The 21949-nt window shown below is 41.5% G+C and overlaps 1 protein-coding gene across 25 annotated transcripts in view; it reads right to left on the reverse strand.

Annotated features, from left to right (window-relative positions):
- MACF1 (microtubule actin crosslinking factor 1) overlaps window positions 1-21949 on the reverse strand; it is a 337865-nt gene that overhangs the window by 148859 nt on the left and 167057 nt on the right. For 24 of the 25 annotated variants that reach the window (XM_043461815.1, XM_043461824.1, XM_043461814.1 and 21 more), the window contains 15 exons: window positions 11241-11407; window positions 10350-10462; window positions 10143-10249; window positions 9603-9722; window positions 9369-9464; window positions 8605-8732; window positions 8421-8514; window positions 8068-8222; window positions 7109-7385; window positions 5786-5914; window positions 5033-5110; window positions 4280-4441; window positions 3108-3212; window positions 2410-2505; window positions 1000-1125 (listed from right to left, as the gene is read on the reverse strand). In XM_043461815.1, coding sequence (XP_043317750.1) covers window positions 1000-1125; window positions 2410-2505; window positions 3108-3212; window positions 4280-4441; window positions 5033-5110; window positions 5786-5914; window positions 7109-7385; window positions 8068-8222; window positions 8421-8514; window positions 8605-8732; window positions 9369-9464; window positions 9603-9722; window positions 10143-10249; window positions 10350-10462; window positions 11241-11407 — 1953 coding nt within the window. Of the gene's footprint in view, window positions 1-999; window positions 1126-1509; window positions 1538-2409; window positions 2506-3107; window positions 3213-4279; window positions 4442-5032; window positions 5111-5785; window positions 5915-7108; window positions 7386-8067; window positions 8223-8420; window positions 8515-8604; window positions 8733-9368; window positions 9465-9602; window positions 9723-10142; window positions 10250-10349; window positions 10463-11240; window positions 11408-21949 lie in introns of those variants that run through there. The other variant, XM_043461820.1, reaches the window with a different exon arrangement.

The raw sequence follows: 21949 nt of genomic DNA on the forward strand, positions 1-21949 counted from the left end.
ATTCTAGAGACATCGGAAAAGTCAGGTCTTTACCCTTCATTCCAAGTTAATTCAGTTCACAAATTATTTGCTCAGGTGAAACCACTGAGCCTAAATTCATTCATAGCTTTACAATACCTGAAAGTATTTTTTTTTTCCATCAATTAATGTTCAAAAATTCCCAAGTCTCACCCATGCAAAAAAAAAAGAAAAAGAAAATGACACTGTTTTGGGTTATTCTGGTTCTCTTACTTATAACTTGTTACTGAAATGTGAGACTCCCCTTGGCTTCTCACAGAGGAAAAGTAATTTCCCTATTAAATACATATTTCCATCTTAATTTGAGATGTAGTTTGAGCCCCATCTTGTCAACTATATAATATATGCTTAGTAAGTAATCTGCTGCTGACTTTTACTACTGACACCACTGAAGGAATAGTTCATTGTATAACATAAACTTGATTTGGATTAAATCCTGCATGCAAAACTATTTTTAAAAAGTTAATACTGCTACATAAATAAACTGGATAGATACTGTATTACATCTAAATAAGATATTAATGTTTCAAATATCTCATTGTTACCAAAAGAAAATTTCCAAAGGAGGAAAAAAGTGGCTCAGGTCTAGTTCATTGGTATTTTAATTCTCTTTGCACGAGAGAGTGAAAAAGAATTTGGTGTCAGCTGATCCCATCAACCCCATTTTTCATGCTCTACACCCCATCTTTGGCTCCAACTACTGAATTAGAATAGGAACAATGCAAAGAAACAGTAATGAACACCATGTGGCCAGGGGGACCTGGCTAGGCCCTCACTGCAGGAGCATACCCAAAAGACTCTTATTAGCAACTTCTTTAAGAAAAGAGAAAAAGAACCACATTGATTAAACTCCAATCGAATGTGAGCCAAACTTTACAGCAATGACCCGCAGCCCTGGCGCTTTCAAGGATATGAACAGCAGCAGCTGACAGGGTTTACCCTGCTTCCCAGAAGCAGTCATCCCACTGATGCAACACCCACCATGGAGTCCTGCAGCAGGTCCTCCAGGCGGGATAAGCTGGTGCTGTGGTCGCAGGAATACTTCCGTTTGATGGAATCTTGGAGGTTCCTCAAGAATGACTCCAGGTCTCGAGCGTCACTGAAGAACTGCAGGGATAAGAGGGAAGGGTACCTGGTGCTCAGTGCATCATTATACCAAGATGGAGAAAGAGCAACCCGACTGTGCCGGTTGATTAGGCAGTCCTGGATCACAAAGGCCACGCCAGGGAAACAGCAGGGCTGGCTGCCACGAAGTCCACTGAACCCAATACAAGAGTTAGTGTGCCTCACCCTTCAGAAACCACTGCTCTTTCTCCTTGTGTCCTGGCTGGTGACAGCACTTGACTGTCAGGTCTACTTTATGAAAAGCCTAGAGGCTGAGTGATCACGTGTTTCAATTTACTGATATGATTACAAAATGATCAGGAAGCTTATTTAATCAGCAGCAAATCCAAACAGAGATAATGGCTTATTTCCTCCTCCCACCCTCACCTGAAAACAAGCAGTATGTTCTTGATGTGGTGATAGACTGATGAAGAAGAAAAAAAAAAATGGTTCTGATATTTTACAGCCCCTTCCATCAGGAGGTGGAGTCTATTTTTATCCCCCAGCAAAGCCCTCCCCAAGCTGGGCTTGCTTTAGCCAATGGCACATTAATACATGTCACAGCAGAAAAAAGTACTTGTGTACTGGGACACGCTGTCTCTGGCTGCTTGTGGAACACAGCTACTCCTTCCCACTCCAGTTTACTTTTTGCTTCCCTGCTACCTTCTACCCCTGAAGTCATTCTATTAACCGTCATGTGCCACTGAGCCTCCAGGAAAATCAAAAACAGGCAGAAAAAATTTTTAAAAGGATCCAGTAGGATAGCCTACTGGATGCTAGAGACTTGCATACTGACTTGTCACCCCAGTCTGCTGTCTGACATGGGAGTGACACAATTCAGGACCAACCAGCCCCCAGCCTGCCTGCCAACTGCCTGTAGCCAGTTGCACCCAGGCAGGATGAGAAAAAATCTTCAGCTGAGCCTAGCCCAAACCACCAAACCAGAGTCTCTCGAGCTGACTAATGGTTGTTGCTCTAAGCAACTAACTTTTGGGGTCATGGTTTGTGTAGTCAAGATTCACTGACACAGACGTGTTTTTAACCTCACCAGCACAGGCAGTCACACTTACAGTCTCTTGCCTGAATGAAGAAAGGTATCCCCTCTGATGAAAACAGATCCATCCCCTCTGATGCTCGTTCACGCGCGCACACACACACACACACACACACACTTACAGTCTCTTGCCTGAATGAAGAAAGGTATCCCCTCTGATGAAAACAGATCCATCCCCTCTGATGCTCATTCACGCACGCGCGTGCACACACACACACACACAGCCCAGGTACCTGAAAATAAGCAGTATTCTCTTTCACGTGCTGCTCAACACACAAGCACAGCTGCTTCATCCACTGCAGCTGGGACTGGACAGCGGCGCTGTAAGCCTGCAACGACCAGGCACACGGACAGAAGGGCACGAGTTTAACAGACCTGCCACATATGTGCGAGGCACTCTTCCATCTACACTTCCGCTAGTGCCAGAGGCCAACAGAGGATACATGAGACACTTGGCTGGCATCAGCTCAAAGCTCCCCACAAAAAAGAGGCCTGTCTTTTATCCAACGTGGTTTTGCTAGCAGAGGTTACACAGAAAAGGCCTCGTCTACGCTCAGTTGCAACTAAATGATGGGGGCAGCAAACGCCAGGTCTAAGTCAATCCCTCTGCTGTTTCTGCTGCCTCTTCCCTGGCCACAGGCACCACACCAAGAAGCAGGATATGTTTAGACAGTTCTGAAATATGGTTCAGGTCACTTTCCCCATGAAGTCAGGAGTTGATATCACTTCTGGTGTTTCTCAGTGTCCTCATTAGACTATTATCACAACTCTCTGCCGTCTTTAGGGGGCTGAGGTTAAAGGGAGAAAACCTAAGATGCATGATCCTTGATGCTTCCTCCAGGCCCCTCAGCAGAGCTAAGTCTTTGATGTGAGCACTTGTATAATTACAACCTCTGTGCACTTCACCCTCACACCCTCAAGTCACACGCACCTCCACAGTCTGCTTGGCGGGGTGGTTCTCAAGGGACAGGAGCTCGGCTGTATCTTGTAGAGACCTAAACACGTCCTGTTTCTCCTCTAGTTCCATTGTCAGCTCCTGAAAATTTAATTCAGCTTTATTCAATAGGTGCTATTAAGGAAGGAGTAGAAATAAAGAAAAGGCTGTGTTCCCTACCCTACTTTACAGAAGCCCGCAGCCCAGGGTTAGTGCCAGAATGAGATGCATGAACGGTATGTGCTAGAGGATTTCAGAGAAGAGCAAAAATGCCGGAATCACTGGAGAATGACTCACAGCAGATACGGGACCTGAGCCAGATGTGAGTAAGCAGGGGAACACAGGAGAGGCTGAAGGCAAGAGAGGAGGGACCGTGGCTGGAGTGGAGGGTTCACGTCAGCACCCACCGACACAGCACGTGATCCGCACAGCTGACTGGCTGGCTCTAGGTTCTGTTAACACTCTAGGCCCCAGTTCAGAGGCCAGCTCTTCTGTGCCACTGGGTACTGATCCTTGCTATCAGACTTGACCTTTTCTCCCTGACGCTCTCTGAGCACTTTCCTTATGTCTCCATATAGCCTAAGTTTCGTTCTTACCGATTACTTACTGTGTTACAGTATCGTTTCTCCCTTACTTCAGAAGAATCATACTTCAGAGAATTCAGAATTTATAAGTAGCCAAGAATACACCTCAGGTAAACAATAGTAAGCCTTGTACTATATTCGCTTGCTAAATGTTACTTAGCCTTTTACACAACCCTTTGAAGTGTCACTATTATCCCATTTTACAGAGGTCCAGGGAGAGTAAATGACTTGCCACGGTCACAGAGCTAACAAGCAGAGGAATAAGAATTTCAATTAAGGTCCATCTCATTCCAAAGTCTATAACCTTGACCACAAAGTTAAATTGCTTCTAAAATGATTCAATTTGTAGACTGCTGCTCTTGTCACCCAAGACACTGCCTTTCTAACTACATTCCAAATAAATTCATTCTAGAGCTTGATTTCCCCTCTCTCCATATACACTTTCTCACAGGAACAGATGTATTAAGCAGGGTCCCTATTCTAACTAGCAAAATACAAATCCCGAAACCCAGGCTCTCAGACCAGCCCCTCTGGCTCCTTCCGCTGCTGTTACCAAATATGACAGGTCTGTTGTGCCAGACTCACAGAGAAGTAATTTTTCTTGGCTGAGATATTGGGATTGTTGTCACTCCAGTCATATGCTAGTTCCTCCTCCTCCTTCTCATTCAACCAGATCAACTCAGCTGTAGCTCTCGAGACAAATTTATGTAGGCTCTGAAGGTGCCTCATCCGGAAGCTAGAAGTTTCCTAGACAAAGGAAGGATTACAAGGTTAGACTGTCAGCCTTTCATCTATAGAATATAGCACATTTGACATCAAAGGAAAGAATAGCTGAGGAAATGAATTTAGCGCTGCTTTTTAAATCTCTGGGTGTTTCTCTGCAGTTTTAAATTTAGTAAAAGTTTGGTATGGGACTCCCGTGTCAGTCCCAGCTGGAAGTGAGAACATGCCAGGCCTGTGTGGGGCTTCGTGGATGAGGACGACCCTGGGCCGGTCCTGCTCTGCACAATCTCGGAAGACAAGAACGAAGAGCAAACAGAAGAGGGGTCCCTGCCCTGTCAATCTCAAACTTTGAGTTTTGATGGCTCAAGAGCACCCATGGCCACTGCTTTGGTGAAGCATAATAACTAGGATCAGCTCTACTAAAAAGTTTCTGGGGCAGTGGTTTCTAACCCAGGAAGAAAACTGAGAAAAATGTCATGATACATATGAACAACTGCACAGGAAACAAGATAACCTAATAAATAGAAAACCAAAACAGGCCCAAACCAAGAGCCTTCTGAATTAGGGAACCACACGCTCCATGAACAGAACAAAACAGAGTTAGTCAAAACTCACCTTCAATTTACAATACTGTGTCTCCAGCTTTCCAAGAGTTTCAACATAACTGGTATGGAAATTTTGGGACATTTTTCCCTGATAAGAAAAGAATGAGATAAAAATATATTAGAGAAAAAGTAAACTATACTATGGTATGATTTCAACTATATAAATATTATGTCTGCACACAGACAGAGATTAGTTACTCTGAGAAAACAGAAGTTTGGACAGTGCATCTCTGGGTGAGATTTGACAGCTCAGAGCAGCAATGAGTGTGGACAGCCTGGCAGAGTGAGCACACCTCCCAGAGCTCATGGTCTTCGCCAGTAATTCTGGGAGGTTTCTAAGCAAAACTATGCCTGCGGATTCCTCAACCTACTTAGATGCTTTTGGAAGAGACTTGAAATTTAAAATGGGAGAACACCAAAGAGTGAGGGAGAGGAGAGACTGAGGAAACAGTTTTGCTTACCAGCTCTCTACTGCAGGTAGATGGGCAGTGGAAAGAGCATAAACTTTGGATCCAAGGGCCTGAGTTTGGAAACTGCATTCGCTACTTACTAATTTTGACCTTAGCTTTCAGTGTCACTGTTCTTTTTAGTAAAAAGGAGTTTATAAAAACACCTTTCCTGCAACATTATTTCAAAAAAGCAAGAGATACTTCATGTGCAAAAGGGACCTGCGGTCAGGTTTCATGACAGGGGTGGCTGCACTGTCTACTGCTCCATCGCACAGCCCCCCAGCTGCCCGTAACGGACTCTGAGTGCCTCGCACCTCGTACAGCCTGGCCTCCTTGACGCTTGAGCCCAGTTCTTCCACGCTGGCATGGATGTGCTGCTGTGTTTCCAGCTGCAGCTCTACACTAGGCAGGTCATTGCCCCACTCTGCTCGCTCCAGTTTCATCTGGGAAAAAAATTTATGAATATAATTTATTGCTAAGTTGGCAGAAAATGAAAACTGTCAGCATCAGTTTGGACAACATGGCTGTGGAGAGGAGACTGGCAAAAAGGACATCTAAACCATCTTCATCTCGGCCTCTTACAGGAAAGTACGTTATGACGTACCCTCAAGGAGCTGGAGGATAAACCCCATCCCTAAAAGCAGCAACAGCAGCCTTTTGTTGCTGCATGATGGGAATACATCCCTGAATTTGCCAACAAGAAAGGTGTCCCCACAGGCTGGAAGGCTTAACTTTATAGTTTAGGCATTTCCCTTTATGGAGTCTCTTCATTTCACAATCAGAATGGAGATAAGAAATGAATATCCATAAATACTAAGCTCCATTCATGTCATCAACTATTGGCTAATGGAAGGTAACTGTAAAAGAGCTTGTCTTTGAGTTTATTTCTTGGTACAGGGGGAATCTATCTTCAGAAGATGGGAAGAATTTCATAGAAAACAAAAGGGTTAGAGGGTAAGAGGACGATGTCGAACTTGAACCGTTATCCTAGAATACATGTGAATACTGCCCCTTAGAACTGTGACAGAGCAGTCTTGCTTACACTTCAGAGCCGACACAAAAACAACAGTGAAGCAGCAGCTCCTCTGCAATGAGGGAACTTTAGAAAAGATAACTGAGGTTTACAGACTTGGCAACCTCTCCCGCCAGCTCCCACGGAGAGAACAGTCAACTGAAGGGAAGAGCTCCGTGAGGGCTTCAAATCAGAAAAGCCAATACATTTAAGCCTTCCCTGGTGGCTCAGACAGTAAAGCATCTGCCTACAATGCAGGAGACCTGGGTTCAATGCTTGGGTCGGGAAGATCCCCTGGAGAAGGAAATGGCAACCCACTCCAGTATTCTTGCCTGGAAAATTCCATGGACAGAGGAGCCTTGTAAGCTACAGTCAGTGCGGTTGCAAAGAGTTGGACACGACTGAGTGACTTCACTTTCACTTTCATGCATTTAAGATGGGATTTTTATGACTGGAACTGATCTTATTCTTTCAAAATTTAATAGAGAAAGGGGCTTGGGAACTAGGCAGCAGCGATAATTAAGGGAATCTATACAAGGGACACAGAGCAACCTGACCCTCTTAGACAAGTGCTGGGTTCAAGGAACCTCAGTGTGCTGCATAAGTATTTGGAATGTACACCCACCTGCATTTCTTCTACCCAAGACAGTAGTTCATACACAAATCGAAGGTTTCCTTCATCTTCAGAGGAGGAGATGGACACAAGTTCAGCCCGAGTCATGGGCTTTCGGAACCAGGAGGTAGACGAAGAATGGGTTCCTTTGGTCAAGGGCTCTGCCTTCAGATGAGCAGTGGTTAAAGTAGAGGGCGGAGCCAACTCAAGGGAGGTGAAGTGGCCCTTGCGGTACAAGTTCGTGCACTCCAGACGCAGCGTGACCAGCTCGTCCTGCAGACGCATGACCCTGGAACGCAAGGGGGAGAAAACGTCACATTCATACTGTGCTTTTTAAGGCAAAAATTTCCCTACCTATTTGACAAGGATGAGGTGAAAATAAAGATGAGATCATCTTAGGGAAACTGTTTTAAAAAGAAAAAGGGTTCCGTGAATGCAAGGCGGTGTTATGTCCATCTTCATGGTTCAGACTCATCTTTGAGGCAAATGGCAAGTTACAGTGTTAACTGGAGGGAAGCAAATCAAAACCAGTGTCTACAATTCCCAGATGATAGAACAGAATAAACCATGAACTGAGGGGTCAAAAGATGTAGCTCTCAGTCTCAGCTGTGTACAAAGACCCTCATCCCCGCCAGGTGTGTTGGGTTCTCCTCTATGAAAGCTGACACTGAATCGCTCCAGCAGTTCTAAAGCAGACGTGGTCCCATAGTGCTGCAGGTCCCTCTGAAGTATGTGGGGATGTTATAAGATGCCACACACAAAGATTAGGGAATCCTTCAGGTACTTAGTGGGCAGGGCCTAGAATAAAGGAAACCTGCTTCTACCATGAGAACTTTCCTGCCTCAAATACCTGTAGCATCCCTACTGAGACACTGATCCCTAACATCCAGGTTGTAAGATTTAGTGCCCAACTCTTCATATCTGAGAACCAGTAGTGATCAGGCCCTCTGTTTGAGCCCCATGTCGCTCACCTAAAAGCCAGCTCTTCTAGCTGGTAGTAGTTCTCATCTCGTAGGATTTGGAGATCCACCTGCAGCTGTCTGATGAGACCTTCACACTCCTGAATGTACATGACGACATCTGACTCACACTGCACTGGCTGCCCTGACTCCAGGTGAGCAGCATCCTGAAAGAGAAAGGGAGAGTAAGAGGGGGATAGCTCCCTCCGCTCTCACCCACTTGGACCCAGGGAGCCAAGGGGTCCACTGCAATTCCAAGACAAACGAAGCTGGATCCTTCAACTGTTGACTTTAACCATTACAGCACAGGCTGAGGAGTAGAAAACATGTGACATGAACATGTGAGATAAAACAGTCAGACTTACAGCCTGCAGTGTATTTTTAGCTAGTGTCAGTTTTTCTTCACAGCTCAGAGCACCATTCTGGATTTTGTTTGCAATCTGTAGCAGCAATTCCAGCCTAAAATAATAAGGTGAAAACCAGAGTCAAGGGCAGGGCTCAAAGCAGCCCAGTTAGTGATGCCAGATCCCCTCCAGGCTCTGGACCTACCTCTCTACAGCTGGCCGAAGTGATTTCTCTCGCTCGAGCATCTCAATGATGAGTTTTCCCCACTCTTCTTCCACATCATTAGGGTGATAACCTTGAGGCAGTTTAATTCGGCCAAATTCAATCCATACCTAAAAACAAAACAGAGATACTCTTTTAGTCCAAAAACACAGCCATGCCCTCGGGCCCCCGTTTTAATTTATGCCTCGTCCATCACTTCTTGCTTCTTTTCCCAGCCATTCAGCAATTTTTCCCACTGCCTAATAAGAGATGACAAGTGAATATTTTAGCAGTACTTCACCTTCAAGTGAGAACAAAAAAGTCACCTCTAAAATAGGGACCACTTGCTTGAAATCCTTCCATTTCTTACACATTTTCCATGAATCCTCCTGTCCTCTATCCCCACTGTGGAAATGCCCATCTCCACAGCTTCAAATTCTCTAGGAAACAAAATGTGAAGGGAAGCCTCTTTTCTTTCTTTCTATCTGAGAGAAAGAATTAGTCTTCCTCTGAGAAATAGGAAAACATCCATAAAACTCCAGATTTCTGAATCAATGTGTGCCACTTTCCAATAGGTCCTTGGAAAAACAGTGATGGCAGATACTTCCCCTTTACCGTAAATTTCTAAGAGCAGCCTGAGAGTGATGCTCAATTTGTCACCCTGAGAATAATGCTATTAACAAAGGTTTGGAAGAAGATGCAGGGAACAAAGTAACAAAGGGCCTGCCAGCAAACCCCAAGTCTCAGCAAAGGATACGCTTCCTTACCTCTAATAATTTATATAATTCCTCAATTCGTCCTTTTTCTCTCTCCTTGGCCAGAATTTCTGTTTCTTTGAAGTGTATGTATTGATTATAAAGTGCCTACAAAATTAATATTTGGTGAATGAATGCAAACATCCTAGTTTTCATACAAGCTCACCCAGGAGCCAGCAGCAACAAGCTCTAAGACTTACTCCCCAGAGTGAATTAATGAAAAAAGATTTAAGTCCATAACTTTACCTTTAGTTCAACAGGGTTCTGGGGAAAGGATTTATCTGACATCAGAATTGTGTGCTGTTTGATCCAGGGAATGAGGGAGTCCACTCGGCTTTGGTATTCTTGCCACCTGGCGTCCACTTCCTATTGCCAAAATGTAGACACCACACACGCCCTGATTAGCAGTGTGCAAGAAAAGCTCAGGAGAAAGTAGCTCAGGCCACCCCAAACCACATAAAGCCCTTTCCTTTAATTATTGACATAGACACAGCTGCTCAGTTTAACACTCAGAGTCCCAGTTTCAAAGCTCCTCAAGGACTCTCAAGATGGGATTTAATTTCCTGTCATCTAGAATAGCCTATGCTGGACACTACAAAATTAGCACTATCTACATTCATTCTCATGGACCAAGGACAGCAGCCATGTGTAAAGATGATGTGGATTCTGTCTGCTCTGTACAAAAGTGCTCTGTACACACTGAGGGCTGAAGAAACATAGTCTAATCAATACACTCCACCCAAACCCATCACAGCCAGAAGGTATTTTAGGAAAGTGTTCTTTTACCGTAGCACTGATCCCTTCTCCACCCTCCGGGACTTTAGGGAAGGCATCATAAATTGAAGACACATAAGTGATTACAGACTTCTCATCTGGAGATGGCACATCCACATCTGAGAGACAAAGGGCAAGAAATCTGTTAGAACAACAGAACCCGCCAGGGAAGAAATAATGAATGTATGTCAAACACCGCCAACTCCAGCTAGCTCTCACCTTCTGCATCCAGAAGCCGGGTAACCCCTAGTCTTTCCGCTACTTCAAATGCCTGTTCCAGATTCTCTCGGTTGCTCTGGATCTGTACCCTCTCCATATCTACCAGATCAGGTCTGCAAAAGTCCACCGAGACACATGAAATGCCCCCAGCTACAAGCACATGGGAAGTCATACAAAGAAACCCTCTTAAAAGCACTCAGAGCTGAAAAACACTGGATAAGTTAGAGAGCAAGAGGTTTAGAGGAGCACTAGTCACCTGTTAATCACTCCAGGAACCCAGGGCTCCCTAATTCTAAACTTACAGGATGGTAGGTTTGCTGGATTTCAAGGGAAAGGTATCAATTTTCCCAATGCGTGGCTATGACCACTAGGAGTATAATAATATTGATTTTTGTCATTCAAAATTCCTATTTTCCTCACCTACTCCAAGCAAGTCCTCACTTCAGGCCCTTTGCAATTGTTATTTCCTCCAAGTGAATCACGCTGACCCTAGAGGCCTACATGGCCCACTCCTCATCCATGACTCTGCTCTAATATCCTCATCAGAGAGGCCACCACTGACCACCCTGCCCAAAACACCACAACCCCCATCACTCTCTTCCCTCCACTGCCCTCACCCCTGTATGACAGCATACACTTATGCGTTTATTGCCTATTTTCCCCATTGAAAAGTAAGCTCTATGAGGGGAAGAATTTAGCTGCTTCCTTCACTGCTATATGAGCCCAGTGCTTAGAATAGAAGGAGTTCAGTACATATTCCTTTTTCATATTTAAAAAAAAAATGAATCAGAGCCTGGATTGTCAGCTGAGAGGAAATGTGGCATTATAGCTAATTACAAGAAAGAGATGAGAAGCAGCCTCTCCAGGTCCTTGAGGCTCCACTGTATTTACCTGTATCGGTGAATAAGTGCATTAAACATCTTCCCATCACTCCAGCAGGAGGAAAAGTTGGTGCATTTGATTCCTGTGTAACCAGCTGTCACCTTCTGGGTCCACAGGAGCAGTTTCTCCTTAGCTGACATGTCCCCTGATTCTCCACTAATGTAGATGTCAGAGATCTGTCAAAAGATAGGACATGAAGTAATTTAGGATAAATAAGAGGAAGCCTTTTAACCTTCTCTTCATACATGATGGCTCTTAGAAGGAGATCCAAGGCTGGCATCAGTTCAGATGAAAACTCCCAACATATACTCATTCTGTCTGGTAGTCAAAGAAATGCAAATTAAAGCTATGAGAGGTCATTTTTTTCACCTGTCAAATTAGGAAAGTTTTTATTTTTTAATGATACTGGTCATTATTGGAGAGAATATCTAAAATTGGGTATTCTCATGATATTGCCACTAGTGGGAGTATAAAGGGCATAAACTGCCTCTGGAGGGCAGTTTTTAAATAAGTCTTAAAATATACATATATTTGATAGCAAGTTATCAGAGAAATGTGCAAAAAAATTTATACACAAATGTTTATCAAGACCAAAAGAAAGATAACAAAAGCAAAACAAACAACTGGGACTATATCAAACTAAAAGACTTCTGCACAGCAAAGGAAACCATCAACAAAATGAAAAGGCAACCTATAGGATGGAAGAAAATATTTATAAATCCTATACCTGATAAAAGATTAATCTCTAAAATATGAACTCACTGAATTCAATAGCAAAGAAACAAACAACCCAATTTAAAACTGGACAGAAGATCCGACTAGACATTTCTCTAAAGAGAACATACAAAAGGTGCATAAAAAGGTATTCAACATCACTAATCTCTAGGGAAATGCAAAATAACACCATAATGAGTTATCACCTCACACCTATTAGAATGGCTGTCATCAGAAACAAGTAAACAAGTGTTTAAACAAGGTAACAAGTGTTTGTGAAAATATGCTGCAAAGGGAATCCATGGTGGGAATATAAATTGGTACAATCATTCTGGAAAACAGTATAGTGGTTCAAAACAGAACTACCCTATGAACCAGCAATCTTACTTCTGGGTATACATCCAGTAAAAGTGAAAGTCACTCAGTCATGTCTGACTCTTTGCGACCCCATGGACTATATAGTCCATGGAATTCTCCAGGGCAGAACACTGGAGTGGGTGGCCTTTCCCTTCTCCAGGGGATCCCCCCAACCCAGGGATAAAACCCAGGTCTCCTGCATTGCAGGCGGATTCTTTACCATCTGAGCCATCAGGGAAGCCCAACAATACTGGAATGGGTAGCCTATCGCTTCTCCAGTGGATCTTCTCAACCCAGGAATTGAACCAGGGTCTCCTGCATTGCAGGCAGATTCTTTAAAAACTGAGCTATCAGGGAAGTCGGGGATACATCCAAGGGAAATGAAAACAGGACATTGAAGAGATACCAGCACTCCCATGTTCACTGCAGCATTATTCACAATAACCGAGCTACAGGGACAGCCTGAGTGTTCCTCAACAGACAGATGGATAAAGATGTGCTACACACAATAAAATACTATTCAGCAATGAAAAAGGAAACCCTGCCATTTGTGACAACATGGAGAAACTTGAAGGCATTATGTTAAGCCAAATAAGCCAAAGACAAATATTGCATGATGTCACTTTAAATGTGGAATCTAAAAAAAAAACTATCAAAGCCATAGAAACAGAAAGTATAGCACAGTGGTTGCCTGTGGGGTGGGAGAAATAGGAAGAGGACAGAAAAAGGGTACAAACCTTTAGCTGTAAGCTGAATAAGGCCTGAGTATCTAATGTGATACACAGGTGTCTACAGTGGAAAATATTGTATTGTATAATTGAAATTTGAAAAGCGGAAAAAAAAAGGAAAAGCGAGTAGAACTTAAATGTCCTCACACACACACACACACACACACACAAATGCGAGATGATGGATGTTATTTAACTAGATGGTGGGAATCCTTTCTCAATATACACACACAGGCACATAAACACACATACTGCAGGTTTGGTTCCAGGCTGCAGCAGCAGAGGAGATATCGATCACAATAAAGTGAGTCACACACATTTTTGGTTCCCAGTACATATAAAAGTTAGGTTCACACTCTACTACATTACACGTGCAATAGCATATGTCTTAAAAAACAATGTATACACCTTAATTAAAAAAATACTTTATTGCTAAAAAATGCTATGATCTGAGCTTTCGGAAAGTTATAATCTTTTTGCTTGTGGAGGGTTTGAAATATGAGAATCAACAAAACGTGGAACAGAGACATGAGGTAAGCAAATGTTATTGGAAAAATGATACCAGCAGTCTTGCTCAACGCATGGCTGCCACAAACCTTCAGCTTGTAAAAAAAAAAAAAAAAAAAAAAAAATATATATATATATATATAATCTGTAAAGCACATTTGTCTGAATATCAAATCACCATGATGTACACTGTAAATATGTCACAGTTTTGTCAATTATACTTCAATAAGGCTGAAATTTTTTAAAAATGCTTATCAAAATATTATAAATATTTTACAGCAAAATGTTATAAAGAGCTCAAATTAATGAGGAATTGATTGGTCACAAATTACAACACATACACAAGGCAGAATTCTTTATAGCACTTAAAAAGGTATGCTTTAGTTAAAAAAAAAAAAAAGTAGTAGTAGTAATTGATGAGGAAAAAGTACATTAATGAGATGAAGTAAAGTAAAATAAAAAATGTGCTGTCAAATAAACTGGTTGCCTTTGCTAAGTCTTCCTCCACAGTAAAAATACTCAGATATTTTTACCATACAAAGTTTGCTGATTTTATTACCAATAAAAAAAATCCTACTTTATGGGAAAAAAGGTATGCTTTAGAAAATGTTAGTGACAGGAGAATAACCACCATATTTTATAAAAAGAAAAAGAAGGGGGCTCGCCTGGTGGTTTAGTGGTTAAGACTGAGCTCCCAATGCAGGGGGCATGGGTTTGATCCCTGGTCAGGGAGCCAAGATCTTGCATGCCACATGGTATGACCAATAAATTTAAAAAAAATTTTTTAAGACTAAAAAACAAGAAAGAAAAATACAAACAAAACAAGAAATAATAATAGTGATTTTACATTAAAAATAGTTAAGTAAGTCATATATATGCATAATGCATGTGATAGATGCATATATGTATATACACCAAATTATTAATCATAGTTCTAAGTGAAAGCATTATAGATGATTTTTCTATTTCCCAAATTTTCTACATTATGTATATTTTTATATTTAGAAAAAAAGTTATTTTAAGAAACCTCCAGAGTCTAGCACAGGACCTACTTTATAGAGATGGCAGCCTTGAGAGAGGAGAAAAGTACATGCCTTTGATCCTACACAGGCCTAGGTCTGAATCTCAATTTCACCAACTTTAAGTTGGGCCTCGGTTATGATATCTGTAAAGTGGGAATCACACCCATTACCTTTTTAGGATTATACAATGATGTACCTAGCCCGACTCACGGCTAAATTCAACAAATAAGAGTTCCCTCTCTCTTCCTTGAATAAATGGGAGGTCTTTCTTCAGTTATTGCTGGCCTAATTCTCACAGCACTGACAATCTATATCATCAATTAAATGTTATCTTGCATACTGGCTATTATTTAATATGTTTTTATTACTTAATACATGCTTCTCTAATAGCTCAGCTGATAAAGAAACCACCTGCAATGCGGGAGACCTGGGTTTAATCTCTGGGTTGGGAGATCCCCTGGAGAAAGGCATGGTAACCCATTCCAACATTCTTGTCTAGAGAATCCCCACGAACAGAGGAGCCTGGTGGACTACAGTCCACAGGGTCTCAAAGAGCTGGACACAAATGAGCGACTAAGCATAGCACAGCACATTATCTAATATCTCCCTGAGAGTAGGTTTCCTGAGGTACAGATACTACATCTGAACTATCAGAACGATTTATAATCATAGCAGCCTCTATGAAGGAGAGCTCCCTAACACAGAATTGTCCCAGCAGAAGCCTGGATGCTGTGGAAGAAGTAACCTCCTGCTCTGAGACTGAGTGATCAGGGCTGTTCCGTATTATCACCCATTGCACCTAGTGTTGTGCTGATCATATAATGGACATTTAAAATGTTTTAATTAATAATCACTTGGCTAATAAACAATGTGTGTATGAGTCACTCAGTCATGTCCGACTCTTTGAGATGCCATGGACTGTAGCCAGCCAGGCTCCTTTGTCCATGGTCTTCTCTGGGTAAGAATACCAGAGTAGGTTGCCATATCCTTCTCCAGGGGATCTTTCTGTCCCAGGAATAGAACCTGGGTTTCCTGCATTGCAGGCAGATTCTTTACCATCTGAACCACCAGGAAAGCCCAGTAATAAATAAAATATATTTGGGGATAAGACCCACCTAGAATCAAGAGACACATTACTCTTCTGACAGCAAACTTACTCAGCAAATAATGTATAGTGTATCATCAAACAAGCCAAGGACCCAATAATGGATCATGTTGCCCAAGCCATCATCCTGACGGTCCAGTGTAAACAGCCTCTCACTAGTACCAATTCCCTGCCAGTGCTCCTCCACAACATTCCTAACTGTTTATTTCAATAGCTAAATGACACCCACTCTGACATATCCCAGTTCTTCCACTGTAGTGTTTCACATACACATCAAAGCAAAATATTGCTGGGAACAGGAAATAGATTTGTTGATGTGAAAAGGGACAGAATTTGAATAAGCAAAATGAAATGTAAGTATCTGGGTTCTTTACCCTAAAAAGCAATTCCAGTTAATCAACTGATACTGTATATCCACAATATCACAGTCAGAATCTCTGATGGGATCTCCTGTCTGCCAATCACACTATCTTAGTATATTGTATTGGAAACAGTTCAATGAACAGCTGTACTTCAGATTTTCCACACAGCTATAATGAGACAGGGAAATGTTTAGATCCCTCAGGGAAAGGAAAAATACCCTGTTTGGATTAGGGCCTTCCTAGATTGTGAGCTGGATGAGAAAAATGGGATTATCATCATAATCATCTCAGTAATTAAATTTGGCTTTTGTCCATCTCTTCACGTATTACTCACATGCGATTGCAGTGCTGTCCTCTGAGCTACGTAGAAGCTTTTACCTTCATCTCCCAAATGGAGAATTCCAGCTTCAGAGCCAGGGAGCTTTCTCCCTCATCTGGATGTTTAAAAGGAATCATTTGGGAAAAGGGGACAGCTTCATTTACCTGAATTCTCTTTCAACACACAACGTCCCACAGCTTGATTAATTCCCTCTCTGAAGCATGTCTAGCAACAGAATATGCTCCTAACGAGACAGTAAAGAACCCACCTGCAACGTGGGAGACCTGGGTTCCATCCCTGGGTCGTGAAGATCCCCTGGAGAAGGAAATGGCAACCCTCTCCAGTTTTCTTACCTGGAGAATTCCACGGACAGAGGAGCCTGGTGGGCTACAGTCCATGGGGTCGCAAAGAGCTGGACATGACTGAGAGACTAACACACACTCACGTCAAGTATTTACTGAACAACATCTCATCTGTGCTTCACACTACGGCAGATACCATACGTCAGGAGGAGGGAGAAGAACAAAAAATGTTAAATACCATGTACTTGTTCTGCTGTTACTTCTCGAGCAAAGATTATGTCCTAGGAGCTGTGTTCAAGTTCTTGGTATCTCGAGACAAAAGCACAACCTTGGGCCTCAAGCTCAAACAATTTAGTAGGAAAGACAAGACACCAATCCGAGAGATCAATGCTGTGACAGAGGTGAGCAAGTAACCCAAACCAGCAACACCAAGGAACTTGACAGAGGTGACAAGACAGCATCTATGCTGGAATTTACGATCTAAGTAGAAGTTAGCCAGATGAAAAAGGGGAAACAGAAAACCAGACATGCTTGCTCTGAAAGAACTCAGTTGAGACATGCCATATCTCTGGCTAAAATAAGGCTACTCCAAGCAGAGGCAGTCCCAAATCTCCCCAAATGACAATAGACAGATGGAAGAGAGAACTGGAGAAAGGAAAGCTTTGTGGCCCCATGAATACATAAATTTTTAGAAACTTATTTACACATATACCCATATTTAAAATAATGCACTTATTTACAAAACAGAAACAGATTCACAGACACAGGAAACAAACTTACAGTTATCAAAGCGGAAGGAGGGGATAAATTAGGAGCTTGGGATTAGCAGATACAAGCAACGGTATATAAAATAGACAAACAAGGTTCTACCATATAACACAGGGAACAATATTCAATATTTTGTAATAAACCATAATGGAAAAGAAAGTAAAAAAAGAAGATATATATGAGTCACTTTATTATACACCAGAAACCAACACAACAATGTAAATCAACTACACTTCAAGTTTTAAAAATGAGCAGCATATCTAATGCATTAATTTAGCATTCATGCTTATTTTTACCTTTACATTTCATAAAATCATGTTATTCAGAGTCTTCACAGGCATCCTTACCCAGTCTTTTTCATAAATAAAGGTACTTTAAGGATTAATAAAGCTACTATATGGGTGCATTTTCTAGAAAACATCATCTACATTCCTTTCTAAGACTTCTGACATAGAACAGCACTTGTCTGAATCCATGCTGTCCTTGTAAATTTCATCCCCAGCCACAAGAATCCAATTGTGTAATATTGGTTTTTTCCCATTCATTCTATTGCTATTTATGATTTCCATAATGTGATCACTTGCTGTGTGTGTGTTCTTTTATAAGTGATGTGGGTGATGTTTTGAAAGTTTTCCGGACGTCCCTGGTGGTCCAGTGGTTAAGATTCCATACTCCCACTCCAGGAGGTGCTGTTAGATCCCTGGTTGGGGAACTAAGATCCCATGCACTGTGCAGCATGGCTAAAAAAAAAATGCTTTTAATTTTAAAAAATAAAGTTTTTAAAAATATGATTAAACACATACAATTGCTACATTCAACACTTCAACTTAGGTTATTTTCTCAAGAACAATAGCTAAAACTTTCTTAGATTTTTGGTTACTCTTTCTTTCTTTTTGGCCATGTGGCTTGCGAGATCTTAGTTTCCCAACCAGGGGTCGAAACCAGGCCTCCTGATTGGAAGCACAGAGTCCTAATCACTGGACTGCCAGGGAATTTCCTCAGGTACTCTTTTTGTTGAACCAATTTTGTTAGTTGATCTCTACAAAAACTGGTATCCAATGAATTAGCAGATTCATTAATCCTTTTTCATGAACTGACTATAATTTCACTGGGAGCCCAATAACAAGAAAGACTTTATTTTTAAAAATCCAATACAAAAAGAATCTGCCCTCCTCTTTTTTTGAAGGCTAATATCTGAAGGAAAAACTTTACCTTGTATTTAGGCATATGTGGTAAAATCACAGGGAAGAGTTTCACATAATTTAAGGCCCCAAAAGAGGAACAATAATACAGTAAATAGGGACTTCCCTGGTGGTCAGTGGTTAAAACGCCACACTCCCAATGTAGGGGACCTGGGTTCAATCCCTGGTCAGGGAACTAGATCCCAGATGCTGCAACTAAGAGTCCACATGCTGTATCTAAAGATCCTGTATGCTGCAATGAATACTGAAGATTCCACGTGCCCTAATGCCTGTGTGCATGCTAAGTCGCTTCAGTCATGTCCAACTCTTTGTGATCCCATGAACTGTAGCCTGCCAGGCTCCTCTGCCCATGGGATTCTCCAGGCGAGTACTGGAGTGAGTGGGTTGCCATTTCCTTCTCCACATGTGCTGCACTAAGACCCAGCAAATAAAAAAATATTTTAAAAAAAAATATAGGAAATAGTAATATTCAATAGAGGATCTCAGCATAATTAATAATTAGTATGGGCTAGAGTATTGGAGAAGCAAATGGCAACCACTCCAGTGTTCTTGCCTGGAGAATCCCAGGGATGGGGGAGCCTGGTGGGCTTCTGTCTATGGGGTCGCACAGAGTCGGACACAACTGAAGTGACGTAGCAGCAGCAGCAGAGTGATAAAATGGGCTTCCCTGGTAGCTCAGCTGGTAAAGAATCCACCTGCAATGCGGAAGACCTAGGTTTGATCCCTGGGTTGGGAGGATCCCCTGGAGAAGGGAACGGCTACCCACTCCAGTATTCTGGCCTGGAGAATTCCATGGACTGTATAGACCATGGGGTCGCAAAGAGTGGGACATGAGAGAGTGACTTTCACTTCACTTCAGAGTGATAAAAATACTTCTTAAAGAAGTGTGATTTAAACACATCCTTGAAGGATGTTATAGAAACAGACAAAAAAAAAATGAAGAAAAGAATTCTATGTAGAAAGTAGATACAAACAAAGGTTAGAAGCTGGAACAGGAATAGTAGTGGACAGTTAAGAGGTCGACCTGTTAAGACATGGAAGTTCTACTTGGGGATTGATATAGGAGAGAAGATTAGACAGATTATGGAGGGGTTGGAATACCAGGCTGAGGAATGTGAACTTTGTAAGTCTATGTAAGTCTCAGGGAATGAACTAGATGTAATGTGCTAATAATAATACTTGATTCATGTGTCTTGAAGTTTCTAGCTGACTTCATCCCACTACAGTGAAGGCATCAGACTTCAAAAACTTTCACTCAAGAAACAGGTGAGGGTACAAGGTAGTAATTCATTACAAATGCCTCGCTAGAGAGATCTTATGGCAGCTGTGTTTATTACCAACAGAAGAATTAGGTAAAGATCATGGGAGCTCTCCTTTCAATATTCAAATTCAGAGTCATGGAAAACTTTTCAGGGGATATAATTAGAATGGAAATCTTGGATCACAGAATATGGGCATTTTAAAATTCTCCTAAATATCGCCAAACTACTGTCCAAGTAACACCACCAATTTACACTTCTATCAACAAGGGTGTAAAGTGTTTTTTTGCATCATTCTTCATCTTTGCCTACTTTTTATTTTCTGCCCGTCTCATTGGTATAAAACAGCATTCTGTTGTTACTTTGAGTTTTATATCTTGGAATACTAGTGAGAAAGAATCCCGTGTATGAGGCATTTGGGGTTTTTTTCTTCTTCTTTTTGTGAATTGCTTATTCCTGGGCTTTCCCCTATTTTTTCTACTAGCATGTTTACATTTTTCTTGTTTATTTATAGAAATTATTTAAATAACATTAATAACTGATGACTGAGTGACTAATACTTTCACTTTCATTGTGTTTTACTTGCACCAACTCTTATAATTCTCACAACAACCCTGAAAAGTATACACTACTCTTATCCTCAGTTTACAAATGAGGAAATTGTGCCACAGAGATATTAAGTAACTTGCCCCAGGGTACACTCAAACTCAGCCAACCTGGCTCCATACTCTTAACCACTTCACTTACACTACACTTCAAATATTCTGGACATTAATCTTTTTTCAGCATATGCACTACATAATGTGTGTATGAGTGCGCGCGTGCGTGCTCAGTCATGTCCAACGCTTTGCAACCCCATGGACTGTAGCCTGCCAGGCTTCTCTATCCATGGAATTTGTCAGGTAAAATATTGGAGTGGGTTGCCATTTCCTTCTCCAGGGGATTTTTCAGACCCAGGAATTGAACCCACAGCTCTTGCATCTCCTGCATTGGGGGGCGGGTTCTTTACCACTGAGCCACCAGGGAAGCTCCATGCACTGTATAATAATTCCACCATTATTTTTCCTAACAGTAGAGAAGAATAACAAAACTAAGAGATGGTTCTTTGAAAAGATTAATAAAATTGGCAAGCCTTCAGCTAGACTCACCAAGAAAAACAGAGTACACAAATAAAATCAGAAATGAAAGAGAAGATGTTACAACTGATGCCATAGAAATACAAAGGATTGTAAGAGACTACTATGAAAAATTACACACCAACAAGTTGGACAACCTAGAAGATATGGATGAATTCCTAGAAATATACAACCTAACAAGACTGAATCAAGATGAAACAAAAAATCTGAACAGACTGATTAATAGTAAGGAGAATGAATCAGTAATCAAAAATCTCTCAACAAACAAAAGTCCAGGACAGCTTCAATGATAGACTCTATCAGACAGTCAAAGAAGAATTAACACCAATACTTCTTAAATTTCTTCCAAAAATAGAAGAGGCGGGAACTCCTCTAAACTCATTTTATGAGGCCAGCATTACCTTGCTAACAAAACCAGACAAAAACAACACAAGAAAAGAAAATTACAGGCTAACATCCCTGACGAACAGAGATCCAAAAATCCTCAAAATAATACTAGCAAACCAAATTCAACAATACATTAAAAGGATCATATACCATGATCAAGTAGGATATATTCCAGGTATGCAAGGATAGTTCAACATCCATAAATCAGTCAATGTTATATACCACACATTAACAAAAGGAAGAACAAAAGTCATATCATCTCAACAGATGCATAAAAATCACTTGACAAAATTCAATAACATTTATGATAAAAATTCTCAACAAAGCAGGTATAGAGGAAAGGTATTTCACCATAATGTTAGCCAGAGCTAACATTATACTTGATGATGAAAAGATGAAAGCCCTTCCTCTAATATCAGGAACAAGACAAGGATGTCTACTCTCACCACTTTATTCAGCATAATGCTGAAAGTCCTAGCCAGAGCTATTAGGCAAGGAAAAGAAATAAAAGGCATCCAAATTGGAAAGGAAGACATAAAAATGCCACAAT

Source organism: Cervus canadensis, chromosome 2 (assembly GCF_019320065.1).
Source record: "Cervus canadensis isolate Bull #8, Minnesota chromosome 2, ASM1932006v1, whole genome shotgun sequence".
NCBI lineage: Eukaryota > Metazoa > Chordata > Mammalia > Artiodactyla > Cervidae > Cervus > Cervus canadensis.